We start from the raw sequence: 13,914 nt of genomic DNA on the forward strand, positions 1-13,914 counted from the left end.
TTTTTGTGTGTTTTTTTTTATAAAGACTTGGATTTAACTTTACCCCCCATTTCTGTATTTCCTCCCTGGGTTTCTTGGAAAATTTGATCTGGGGCACCCCACAAGATAACGCCCTGCAACGTAGCATGCACACAGAGATAAAGCCCCTCTTGTATAGAAACCAGTTCTGTGGCAATGTGCGACTCAAATTGTCAGCATAGGTTTGAAACCGGTGAGGCTATTTAAAGGTAGGACTGCCGCATGCTTACTTGAGGTTGGGCGAGGGGATCACGATTATCAACTCAGCTTTGGGAATAAATTGGGCAGTTCGTTTCTTCCACCTCGTTTTATAAATGACCAAAAGCCGATTACCGGTTGTGCTCCTAAATCTGAAGGAGTCGGTCCACCTTGTATATCATCTAAATGAGCACCCCCCCTGTATGAGGCTGTGTTTCCTGGCTCCGTGTGAACACAAGGTAAACAAGAAATATCCTCCTGTTTGGCATCTGTTTCTGTTCATATTAAACCTTGCCAACAGTCCTGTGGAGCGTTTTCTCTCTCTCTATCTCTCTGTCCTTTCAGAGAGTCTTTGCTTGATTACTCTGTGACCAAGACAGCTTTTAAAAAGTTAGGCTTTAAGAGTTACTGCCGTTTCAGGCCTACTAGATCAGGGATTGGTTTTAAAAAGTCAACTATCTGTTCTTATCTCTCACCTTGTTTAGTTCAGGGTGAGGAAATATTAGGAAATGGGCTTTAACTATGAATGAACACACTGAAGTGCCCTTGCTGTTCTTATCATTTAACCCAGGGATCGCACCTAATTGGAGTCACTTCCTCGTACCGCTTTTTTTTTTTACCATCGTCACATTTGCCGTCAGGATTTCGCCCTTTCTTAAATCACAGTGGAGAATTGATCCTACTCTGGACGTGAGATAGACAAACAGGGAGGAATTGGTAACGTATTACCAAAGAAGATGCTTTAAGCTTTAAAGGCAGTATGGGTTCATGTGTGGATGGGTTATTGCTGAGGTTGTGCAATCGGTCAGGGGTGGAGTGTGGTTGTGTTTTGGAGTGTGTATTCAGAGAGGGGGGGTGGGTAAACACAAATATAGTATTTAGTACTGCAAATTACCGATTTATTACAGGCTACGGTTTGTATCAGTAACTTAATATAAATGGACTTTTATAAATGTGGGTCTTTTTCTGATTGCTGCTTCACGTAACTCATCCTTTGTGTGTCTCTCCGTCACTGACCGACATTTTTACAGCCTTTAAGGCATCACTGATTAAATCAAAGAGGGTTTTATTAGATTGGTAGTTTTCCTCACGGGCACATATAAATCCACATATAACAGGTTTTTGAGTATAGGGAAGCAACTAATTGATATTTTTATTATGAAATAACTTGCTGGTTATGTTCTTAAATAATCATTTGTTCTGTAAAATGTCAGGAAATGGTGAGAAAAGCCCAAAGGGATGTCATCAAATTGCTTTTTTTGTTCCCCAACAGTTAAAAACCTAAAGAGATTCAGTTTATTATCACAAATACGACGTGAAGCAGACAATCCGCTCAGATCGAAGCTGAAAACAGAACATTTCGGCCTTTTTTTTGCTTCATAAAATGCCCTTAACGCTGTTAATTGTTTACCGAAATAGTTACAGATTATTGTTCCGGCGATGGACTCAACTCAACCTCAACAGGTCGCCACTAGCTGAGCTGCTGCTTCAGGCTCACAGACCTAAACCCACCTCATACTGCAGAGGCTGTTTCATCCCAGAGAGATGTTTCCTCCAGCTCTCGTGCTCAGCGGGAAGGTTGGTGTTTTAGCTTTTACCCTACACACCCAGCACGGCCAGCAGAGCTGTTCTTTTTGCAACGTCCCCGGGGAAAGAGGACCTGTTATTACACGGTTCACACCCACTGTTTTCACCCCACTGAGCATTGGATCATACTGCACAGAGCTCGTAGGGGAAAAAAAAAAAGTATCGCTTGCTCTCTCGTTCTGGATCAGACTTTGGATCATTCGTGTTGGCGAAACTGAACTGGAAACTTTTTCTGCTCCCACTGTTTGTTTCCAGCAGCAACCGTGTTTCCTCCCTGTTCCTCGTCCTGTCCCTCAGATGATTTAAAAAATAGCACGATTATGTTTTAGGAAACTTATCACAATGGAAAGAAACCTCCAGGCTAACATTTCAACAAGTTATTGTCCACTTCAAGGTTTTTATTTTTACCACATACATTTAAAAAAAAACAAAAAACAACATTGCATCCTGGGACATCAGGAGCCGAAACGCGACGTGGCTGCTGGTAGATTTCTAGTCATGTGTGACATTTCTCATTGTACCTTTTTGAATAATGTGTGGAATGTCAGCCAGGTATGCGGAGGAAATGTAATAGAAGATAACATGCCTGCTGAGGGAGGGAAAGACAAACCGAGAGCTGCTGCAACGCCACTGCTGACCTGCTCCATTAAGAAGCTAATTCAAGGCTCAACTTTGTCAAATATGTTCGCCTTTTCATCAGGCAAACGTTGGACTATAATGTGAGCTATCTTTTTATTTGGAGCCTACACATCTTGGAGTAACAGCTCTTTAATGAAACCCTGTTATTTAAATGGCCTCTTGGTATTTTAATGGTCTTTGAGCCGCTTTAATAAAAGTAATTAAGTGTAATGCTTTAGCTTTGTCTTTGTCCTAAATAAGCCTGTTCCTCTGTTTACTATTCCCTTTTGTGTTTCGCTGTCTTGCTTGTAAGACTTCACAGGGATGCAGCAGAAGAGGGAGAATGCAAACATTTCATCCTCGGACGTCAACTCCCTGAAGAGCAAACATGTTGGCTTACTCGGGTTAATAGCAAGCAGCCCTCACTGGAGTATTTAGACTTTAACAGTTCATTGTGGAGAAGAAATCCTAGTCCTGCATGTACCATTCACATGTTGCCAGGTTATAGTATAATGCTCTTAAACCTCACCATGTCAAGCTTGAGGTGTTTTGAGGAAACATGCTTACAGAAAACATTGGCTGCTTTTACAAAGATCACGATTGTTTTGTCAATGTTTCACCCACAGGAGCGATCGAGGTGTTTCACCCCGTCTGCAACTTTTTTTCCCTACCCCTGTCTAGAGCAGACCTTTACATGTAGAGCTGTAACAGATTTTTTGGGCGTAGTATATTCAAATTAAATGAGTAAATGAATAGTAATAATAATGAATAAAGGTGATTAATCTAAACAATCTCACATTTTAACACAAATTGCAGAGCGAAACTTACGATTAAATGTATTTGTATATAAGAATCAAACAAATTCAGACAGTAACTCTTCCATATGAACGAAGGGGAAATTTGGGAAAGCTCTAAACTAATTGTTGGGATAATTATAATGCAAATTACTGGAAATGTGACATATTTTTGGGTGTTTTTGCTTCAACAGGGAAAACAGAACAGCAGCAAACAACAGTTTAGTGATATTTTTCTCGAGGCTGTTTTATGCAGTTGACAATTAACGACACTGTGAAAAAAATGAAATGGAAATGTGAAAAGCAAAGGAAATCAAACATGGAAATAAATGGAAATCAACAAACCCAAAAAGCTTACATAACTTTGTGTCCCTCATTCACGTCAACGCACCACATTTTCAGCTGGCAGCCCGATCATCTTCATTTGATTTTGCCTAACGTTGTTACTTAATGTATTGATTTGATTTAGCCGTCCGCTTCCAAAACAAGGCAAATCTTGTTGTTGCGCCTTTGGAAATGGGGGGGAAAATAGAGACAGAAGAACTTTTGAAGTAGTTCTTTTTACGTCTATTTGTAAAGATCTGACACATGCTCTGTTCATAATCTGCTCATTTATTGATTAATTTAGAAGAGGAAGAAAAAAAAAAAACACCTACGGCTTGATATGCAGCCTTTATGTCTGTGCCAGACTGTTTAGCAGATTAGATGTTGGCCTGGCTGTTTGAAAGCCCTGGCACTACTGCAGTGCATGCCTTTTGTGAGGATGGCTCTTTTGTGTGCTTCCTCCCATTGTGACGAAGAGAGCGGTGATGATGTTGTCGGTGAGAGTGACATAGATGTGACGATGTGTGGCTTAATTTCTTTATATTTCAGACTTTATAAAAAGGTATGCGTTCTTAGCCAAACAGCTGGTGATTACTGGTATGTTGGTTAGTGAATATGATGACAGCACAGTACAATTACTCAATTTACAGCTTTGGTTTGAACCTCAAAGGCCTGGTGAAGGATTGAATAATCATGTAACTGGATACAAATAGTTGAGGCATGACTGCTCTGTGCAGAATAACCCTGCGCTAAGCTTGGAAGTAGCAAATATCAAAGAGCATCAGGTCTATGTTAACTCAAAGCCCCAACTGGCTGGTAAATTGGGCTTCCTCAGTCTAAATGCCTTGCAGAGGCTCGGTGCCCTTTGACCTCGCCTCTTGCAACCATCTTCCCCCCCCTTTTCGCACATACAAGCGCACATGCTCTCCAGCTTGTCCGGCCACCCCTGACGACTGGCTGTTTGTTTGTATGGAGGAATTTACACTCCGCTGTGCAACTGGCTCCTCGTGGTCCATCACTGGCCAGCCTCCAGAGGTTTGTTTGGTATTACTGCTGCTGCTGGTGGGAGAGGGCTTGGGGATATATTTAAAGAGCTGTTCGGCCCCTTCCTTCGAGCAATGGCGAAGCGATCTGTGGTTACTTGGATGCTGGAGAGTCGAGGAAGGCCAACCGCGCTCTATCAGAGGTTGCCAGTCAATACATGTACAGCTGTAGGAAGCAGGCTTTTAACACACTGTATCATGATGTTTAGCGTGACCCGTTGCTGTCTGTCCGTTAAAGGAAATTACAAGGATATTGCAATTTAATTGGATTATTTTAGAGAGCAGGTTTGTGCTTTATTTTAGTTTCTACTAAATTGAGGTTATGCCATTCTCTGCTTCTCTCATATAGCCCCAAGTAATAATTATCTTGAATAAAAACACTTAAATAAAAAGTGGTCAGGTCTTCAGGGACAACTTTACTTTTTAATTAAAATCAGTGAACAAAATCAGTTTTTTTTTCTTCCTTTTTTTAATATAGCCCTTTTTTTTTTTAAAACCTCCATACACCTCTGGCTCTATGAAAACTCCAAACAATGAGCGCTTTGTTAATATTTGGGCATAGCTAAGATGAGGGATGTTAGGAAAAGCTTACTGGAGGGGGAACCGACTCACATCTCCCTCTTTAACTCAACCAAAGCCTGTTGCCAGAGGAGAATGAGCTCCCAGCATTGCTTAGCGTCACGTATACTCCGGAGATCTTGTGGAAACCACCGTGTGTGCGTGCATTGCGTCATATAAGAGCATTGAGAGGGCAGTGAAATGACCTCACACGATGCAGGAACAGCAGGCGTACCTCTCCTGGGGAGGATTTTTACAAGCTTTCACTCCGACTACGCACGTTATTAGAAATACAGATTAGCCCACTGTTGTAGGATTTAAGCATTAATCAGATTGTAGTGCGGTATTTGCTTGCACATCTTTAATCGTAGTTGTGGTGGTATAAACTAGCATAGACTCCCACTGTTGGTATGAGCGTTTGGGTCTTGAAGAATGGAAAATGAGATTGATCTAAAGTGTCCAGGTCTTGAAAAGTTCATAAAAGGCATATATGCAAAAGTATTTATCAGTAAAATTGTTATATATTGTTATTATAATGCATACTATTACCTTAGGAGCAGGCTTCATTGCATTTCACTGCACATACTACTTATGTTTGAGACAAATAAAGCTTTGGATCCTTGAATCCTCCTCGTTTTTGAGCTGCTGTCGTGTGCTGGATTGCGGTATTTGGTGCAGTAAAGACTAATTGGCAGTTTTCAATGAACAGTGAACAAAATCCTCAAACTGTCTTCAAAGAGACATTTCTAAACTGTATAAAGGACCAGACTTTGGTCCTCTCTGGCATGAACCTCTTTCAAAAGCCTCCTGGGGACATGCTTAGTTTAGCAGAGTCACCGGCTCCAAGCAGACTCGCTTCATCAGGCAGGATTTGGAAAAGCTGATTCATAATTGATGAACAGACAGTTAAGCTGTACCAAAGAGAAATCGGATGAACTGTCAAAGCAGAACTGTACTTAACCTTCTTGAACTCAGGAGGATTTTGAGGTAATAATAATACAAGTTAGGTTTATTATCTTACAGTAGCCATTATTTTTAGATGTAGACGGGTTAGGAAAGAAGCAAACAATTAGGAGGAGACCTGGGCAGCCTAAAGACGTGGATATAACCTGAAGTGAATGTGCTGAGAGTCTTGTATTGCCTGAGATGACTAATACTATATTGAATCATAATCAAGGTGATAATATGTTGCTTTCCTGTCTGTTTTTAGGGAGTGGGGCCACCGCGGTGGTTCAAGCGGCCTACTGTATACCACGCAAGGAGAAGGTGGCCATCAAACGCATCAACCTAGAGAAGTGCCAGACTAGTATGGACGAACTCCTGGTAAGACACACATATTGTATAAATCACAACCTGTCTTAGCCTCCTTTACAGGAACACACGTCTCGTCCTGCAAATGTCACTTTGTCTCAGTCAGATGTGAGGTAGTGTGGTTCTCAGGCGCCACTAACGACACTGTCTGCCCATGCCGTTGTCTGTCGTTCCCTTGCTTGGGCTCAGCCTGCCCAGTGCCGTCAATCAAACACGGACAAGGACACGCCCCTCCAGGCACCAGAGATGAAAAGAAACATTTCCGACATCTGCCCTTTGCTGTAAAAAAGAAAATGAACAGTACATTTACATTATTATTTTTATTTTTCTACACCAAGAGATGACTAAATGTTACTTTTTTGTGTGATCAAAGGGAGCTGTACTCCCTTACAGCACAAGATCGCATTTAGAGCTTTGTCTCTGTGGTCTGTGCGTGCGGATAGAGTTAGTTCCACCTCTGCTTTTCATTACTCGTTTTCTCCGAGCCCTCCTCCAATCATCCCTGTCACTTCAAACACTATTCTGGTTGTTCTCTGAAAGGAGGATTCCACTTAGTGCCAGGAAACTATTAGACCACCGTGGGACATCTTCCTGACGGCCGCATTGTGTCTCCATACCCTCAATGCAATCTCGCACCATCATTTACCGTATGACATGTGGTTTACGATTCAGCTCAAGAGGTGGGAGGATTGTATCGAGCTGCCCCGCACATAGAAACGATCAGGTGCTCGTTTGCGGCTTGTGTTCTTGCTTTGGAGACGGCAAGGAGTTTCTTTGCTGGGGAAATGAGCCGTTGTTAACTTGATGGATTTTTCCAGTCCTCCTTCCTAGTTCTCATCCAAAAGTCCGTGAAAGTAACCTGTGGGAAATAAATATTGTGTAAGCCTATAAGTGTGTATGGAAGGTCACGGCTAGAGATTACTGGCAGGTTTCTCACTACTCACTGGCAATGCTAAACCGAGGAGGAACCCTTCCTCACCCCACCCCCCGATTTCTGGAGGATGAATCAGGGGAATGTTGCTCCCGGATTCTCGGAGCAGGCGGTCACATGGAATACAGCGAGGTCGGATTTCCTGCCTGCGGTTTTCCCCCCAATTCCACAGCCTGCTGGGTACCCGGATAAACGGCAAGGAAGCATTAAATTGAACCCAGATTGATTCTCTAAAGAAGCAGCTTTAAAAGAGGATGCCTTTAAGTTTTAAAGAAGCCAGAAGGTCTTTAATCTTACCTGTGAAATTCTTTTAACGTCGTAAAAACCAATGAGCTATCATGTCTCCATATGAAGTGGCATGTTGTAGTTATTCCTGGCACAGCGGTTTGATGGACAGGCGGCTTTTAAGTAACTAGATCACATGAGGAGGAGGTTTGTTTGTAATGTGCGGTGCAGCTCGAATATCCTCTTACAATATTACACAATTGTTACAACTGTCGGGTTCACTTATAAGAAATGTGATTGTTCCTATAGATGTGGTGAGTTATTTCTAGTATAGGAGGTCAGAGTTGAGCTAAAGGAAATGATTCAGAGGTAAATTTGTGTTATCAGCGTTAAGATTGCATTTTAGTAGGTTTTCCCATCAATCAGCAATGTCTCTGTTCCTCAATAGTTTCGTGTGTGTGTGTGTGTGTGTGTGCGCGCGCAGTGAGATTGGGTCATAGTGCGTGTGTGTTAGGCTCTGAGTAATTGATAGTGACGTAACATTGCTTCTATAGTGGCTTCTCTGTGCGTCTGCCATCAGTGCGATTCTGTGGCACCAGTTTGTGACCCAGCACTGTATTCAGTTTGTGACAATAGGTCATTTAGTTTCAAGGTCCTCAAACAGGCCAAATACTGCAAAAGATCTGGCCGAATATAGAATAATACAATTGGCGTGGGCTGGCCTGTTTTGTAGAGAATCTGTATATAATTTATAGGCTAAAACCTACTTGAGGCGTTAAGTGTTTAGATTGGATTTTCCAGGCTTTTAATCGTCGATTTATAGACCAATCACAAGACAGAAAAGTCTGTTTCAGTTTTGTTTATTAAATGAACCAAAGTGACCTCGCTCATCTCACAACAAATGCTCTGTTTCCCTCACTGTTTGTAAAAACGGGAATTTGAGTTGACATGTTGGGGGAGATATGAGTCAAAGGGGATTGACTCTATAAACCAATGTGATCTCCATTAGGAAGAGAGAGACAGTTTTATTAGATGGGTGGAAAGAGGGGATGGAGGGTCGGTCTGATGTTGTTATTGATCTGAACTTTTGGCCCACTGCCTGTCTGCTGCTCCTCCACAAATAAAACCGACAACTTTTACTTACTGGACTTCTCATGCCAAAGGCTTTAACTCAAGATTGAGAAAAAAATATGTCAACCTTTTGGCATGTATTGTTTAGCGTGTGTGTGTGTGTGTGTGTGTGTGTGTGTGTGTGTGTGTATTTAATTAAAACATGCATTACCCTGATTTATTCCTTCCTCTAAGGTTTAATTATTCTAAAAAACAAAATCCCTTGTGATGGTATAATTAATGCAAACACAGTGGGGAGGGAGATGTATACTATGCTAATGGTATGTAGCTTATGAATGTAACACAGATGGACATTATTAAAAGTCTCTTGACAATGATGTTCTACACCGCTCACCATAAGAGTTTCTTCTGTTGTCATCTGTTCCTCGTATATTAAACCCGAAATTTAATCAGGGCGTAGTGAAACCATTTGTGCTGCAGGTGGCTTTGTGTGCGGGGGCAGATAGGTGTGTCACTTGTGTTTTTACAGGACGGATGGTTTGAATAAAACTGCTCTGAATGTGTTTTAGGATGAGGTCATTGCAACACCCACAGCCAAACACAAAGGGCCAGATGAAAGACTGTTTGGAAGAAGTAATTCCCAGTTTCTCTTCACAGTTGGATCTTTAGTTGAAATAATAATTTGAGGGGACAGTAATGAAATACAATTCATCTGTAAGTAATTGTATCAAGTAGGAACACTGCAAAATTCAGCGTTTAAAGACAAGATCACTTTCAACTCTTGTCATTATATTTGGCACATGTGCCACTGAGGCCTACAGTTGTGCATTTTTGCTTATGAGTGGTGGGTTGCAAGTGGATATGGTTTCTTGGACTAGTTCGCTTTATTTATAGGTAAATAAAGCTGGACTTCATGCAGAGCTTACACGAAGTACGTGCGTGATGTACCTTTTTACGTGGAAATGCTTCCGTTGTAAAGACTTTACTTGCTTGTAATCGTGCAGAAATACTGAAACATATATATTTGTTTTCCAGTCAGCATTGAGATGTCCTGCAAAAACATTTTCACAGGGCAATATTTCCTCAAAATGTCAAAGGTTGCACATTGAAGGTCACAAAAAAAGAAGTCATATGAATGGTTCTGACGGATGAGAACATTTCCACTGTCTTTGCTGCAGCATTGGTTTACAGTGACCTAATCCCCACAACAAAGAGTCTCTGATTCACACATTGTCTGCTGGAAAAGATGGGAAAACCTGCCAACTGCCAGAGCACGATATCCTCCCTGTTATCCCATTGTTTTTCTTTTCTGGGGTTACCCTGGCCCACAGAGCTGTGGTGACCTGCCTCTTCCACTGTGCTGAGAACAGAGGGAGCGGGGAGGGGGGGTCAGGCTCCACTGAAGCCAGTGAACAGCCAACAGGCTATATCATTATTGTTCTCTCTCAGCCTGTAGTATCCAGAGAAAGAACGATAGGGGAGACGACCCACAGAGCTCGCCGTCTGGCCCGACAGACTGGAAGTTATTAGACTGCTTGATGATCAAAAACGGCTTCAGTTTAGAGGCAGAGTGGTGTGTGGACTCACCTGTTGGACACTTAACCATTTACTATTGTCCTTTACGGATCTGTGTGCATTTAAACACGCCTGTACCCGTCATGGTCCGATGACTTTGTTTCACGCACAATCGGTATCCGTTATTATGACTCAGTTCATGTTCTTAACCCTCCTTTGGCTTGTGTTTTTCTAATGGCGTCACGATGTCACCTGCCTGCCCCAACCTCTCTTGGCGGACGCACTCACTGAAGGCCACAGACTCAATAGTGATGACCCAGCAGTAGTGGCATACTGTGCTGCTGCTAATGCACATTGTGTACGCTAAGCGTTTATGCTGATGGAACATCAGGCTTTGATTGCTTACTTTTTGACCCACAAGCATCTATTGATTGATGCCTTTAACAAATGTTCTCGGTTCGAGTGTTAAGGTTTCCTCAGTTGACAGGCTTGTAGTGCACATGTCATGGTACAACACTCAATAGATGTTTTAAATTACACTCTGGGATCTGAGGAGATACGGTCATTTGTGGTGGAAACCCATAGTTAGATGAGAAGGTTGATATTGATTTCACCTCTGTGCATCCAATACAGAAATACTGCTGGTCTGGCACAGCATAGCTTAGTATAAAGCCTGGGAAAAGGGGAAAATTCTCGCCTAGCTCCATCAACAGTGGAAAAATACATGGGAAGATGCCATGTGTAAATGCACTCTGGACCTCTCTGTACTTGACACATACTGTATCTGTGAATTTGACATCAATCACTCCTTCGATGTGGGTTATTCTACATAACGAATATATAGTATAATATCTTTGTTTCAGTAACTCGTATCACTTCATTCACTCACTCTGGTCCGTTGAATCAAGATACAGTATAGTAATAAAATAAAAAGAATGATGTTCTTCAGTTTTTTGACTGTACCACAGATGGATACACGTTAAAGCAATTTGTTACATTAATCATTTTAAGTGTTATTCTTAGTCATCCTTGAAAAGATCAGGACTGGTTGTTTAGCAGTTATATATGCGTAATTATTGCGACAAGTGCATTAATGTGGAGCTCCAGTAACAGGTTGAGTCATTCGTGTCAGTAGTCAAGAAAACCTCTGTCACAACTCTGAAGTCGGCTACATTTTCTTTTTCTTAGGAAGCTTGTCTATCCTCAAATGACTTTACGACTGGTGCTGAAGTGATGGATTAGACTTCTGCGCCAGCATTACCTCAGCTCTCCTGCTTTCCAAACACACACACACACAGACACACACACACACACACACACACTGTGAGAGAGCTTTACAGCTGTATTGAAGGCTGAGTACCGGCTGTTTTTCGCTTCTGCATAGATATGCATTATATTGACCTAGCCTATTTCTTTTCTAACTACTGACGTCATTGAGATCTTAAGCATTGCACTAAATTTCAAGAATAGCTGCATCATCAACAGCCTTTATTGCGACTACGTTCCCTTTATTCTCTTACTTTTTTTTGTGTGAGGCAACTGAAAGTAGTTAGCTTCTAGGCGTCTATGTGTCTCATTTGAAAAGATTAGGAAGGTGCATTATGTATTTCATGGTCCCATTTCTCTACCAACAGCAACTCAGTGTTTCTAAAAATGGTTGTTTGCTTGCTGCTGCTGGGGGAGAAAGTCATAAATAAAAATAAGCTAAAACTTTAATCCATTTCCACCAGATGATGGTGATGTGACAGATTACATCAGCTCTATCAGGTCAATGGCAAATAAACAGCTGGTCTGTGATTAGATCGTCTCAATGCTTTGTGCAGTTCTGATTAATTAGATTCTGTCTCTCATGTTTTTTTTCTCTAACAGAAAGAGATTCAGGCTATGAGCCAGTGCCACCACCCCAATATTGTGTCTTACTACACCTCCTTTGTGGTAAAGGATGAGCTGTGGCTGGTCATGAAGCTTCTCAGTGGAGGTAAGTGCAAGGTCTTCTTCTTCCCTCATCTGTCCAACATCTGTGTAAACTGTCCTCGACTGCAAATCTGAATGTCTGTCCGGACAGGCAAAAATATGAATCTCAATCCTTTTATTTCTGATTTAAAAATAAGGGGTTGAATTAGATGATTTTGAGTTGCAGTGAGTATGCTAGCAATTTACAAACGCAGCAAATACAATTTGACCTTAAAGTCGGCGGGGGCCAGAATTTTTTTGGCGGGGCCCCTTGAGGTAAGAGAGGGCCAGTAGGAAGAACTGGGCTACTTACTGCTGTTGATGTTAACTGTGATTGTAGGGAATGTGACAGCACTGATCCTCATTGTGTCCCGAGTGAGCTGCAGCTCTTTCCGGGCTTTAACTCAGTACAGTGCAGGAGCTAATGACAGGGCAGAGGTAATAACAGCCCGCAGGCCGGCGTCATGGCACCCATGTGGCAGCGCAGCAATTAACTAGTGAGAGGAGCACGAAGAGGAGGCCACCATGGAGAGAGCGACCTCAAAATGCAACGGCTGCATCTGCTTCTGATTGTTTTGTTCGTTTTTATTTTCACCAGAAACATTAAAGCTGTGGTTTCTAATAGTCTTTGTGCTTCTGCTGTGAGGGAGCAAAGCTTTTACAGCAGACCTGTGAGAGCTCCTAGACACAAACAGCATGTAGATGAAGGCGTCCTGTGCCAGCCATTTGACAAGCAAGAAGCAGTGGGCTCGGAGATGGAGACAGCCTGAAGTAATGGTCATCTGTTTACAAAGAGGCAAAAAATTGCCACTCATCTCTCTCCAAATCCTGCTTTCAGTCTCACACACTTAATTATACAAGCACAAGTGTACACAGATATATCCACACACTAAACATTTACACTCTGTTTCAACCCTCCCTCATTCCCCTCCGGCCCGCTGTGTAAACAGCGTCCCACTGTAACGGATAGTTCCCAGGTGGCATGCCTGACTCTCTCGGATACACACGAGTCATGAGCCGCTTGGCATCCGCCTGGCAGCTGCGCTCGGGGTTGGGGTGCCCGCCAAGCGACGCTCGAGCAGGCGGCCAGCCTCACAGCAGGAGCAGACACCACTTAAGATGGTCTTTCTCATCCCCCTTATCCCAGTTAAACAGATTGCCTTGATGTTGAGTTTTATTGTGCGGAGTAATTAAATGATGGTCATGGCGACATCCGCCATGGAGACGGACCTCAAATCGGGTCGGGTTTATAGACCATCACTCCACAGGGCAGAGCATACCAGCCCAGGGGAAGGCCACCTCCTGTCTGCTCCTCTGGCTTGATGGAGCGTAAGAAACCCTCTACTCACCAACTCCTTCCTGTCTTGTGTTTTCTGCTGCTCAAAGACTGAGAACAGCTTCACAGTTGATCAGACAAATGTTTTTATACTGTTTCTGTAAAGCAGCAGAGTACGTTCCTAAAGGTTTCCTTCCTAATAGAGATGAATGTCGTTAGATATCATAGTATTGTTTGTTAACTAGAGAAAGTGTGAAAATATTGCCTAACCAACAATACTACTAATGCCACTGATAAATGGCTTGTGTTCCACTGGCAGATACCAGTGGTCAATGTCATATACTGATTCTTCGACTAGTGGTATGCAACTTATTTTCGCCTGGCATGTGGCCCATAAAAGTGGCCTGTCTCTGAGCATATACCACTCCCCTCTGGTGACAGCAACATGCCTCTGAGTGTTGGCATATATAACATGCCATCAACCCCTTTGTC

General features: G+C 42.5%; 1 protein-coding gene across 1 annotated transcript in view; it reads left to right on the forward strand.

The window, feature by feature from the left end:
- The window catches only part of oxsr1b (oxidative stress responsive kinase 1b), a 39,811-nt gene that overhangs the window by 2,700 nt on the left and 23,197 nt on the right, over positions 1-13,914 (forward strand). The window contains exons 2-3 of the mRNA XM_035679082.1: positions 6,351-6,463; positions 12,063-12,171. Of these exons, the coding sequence (XP_035534975.1) occupies positions 6,351-6,463; positions 12,063-12,171 (222 nt within the window). The remainder of the gene's footprint in view (positions 1-6,350; positions 6,464-12,062; positions 12,172-13,914) is intronic.

Source organism: Morone saxatilis, unplaced genomic scaffold, assembly GCF_004916995.1.
Source record: "Morone saxatilis isolate NCDOM2014 unplaced genomic scaffold, NCSU_SB_2.0 Contig0, whole genome shotgun sequence".
Lineage (NCBI taxonomy): Eukaryota > Metazoa > Chordata > Actinopteri > Moronidae > Morone > Morone saxatilis.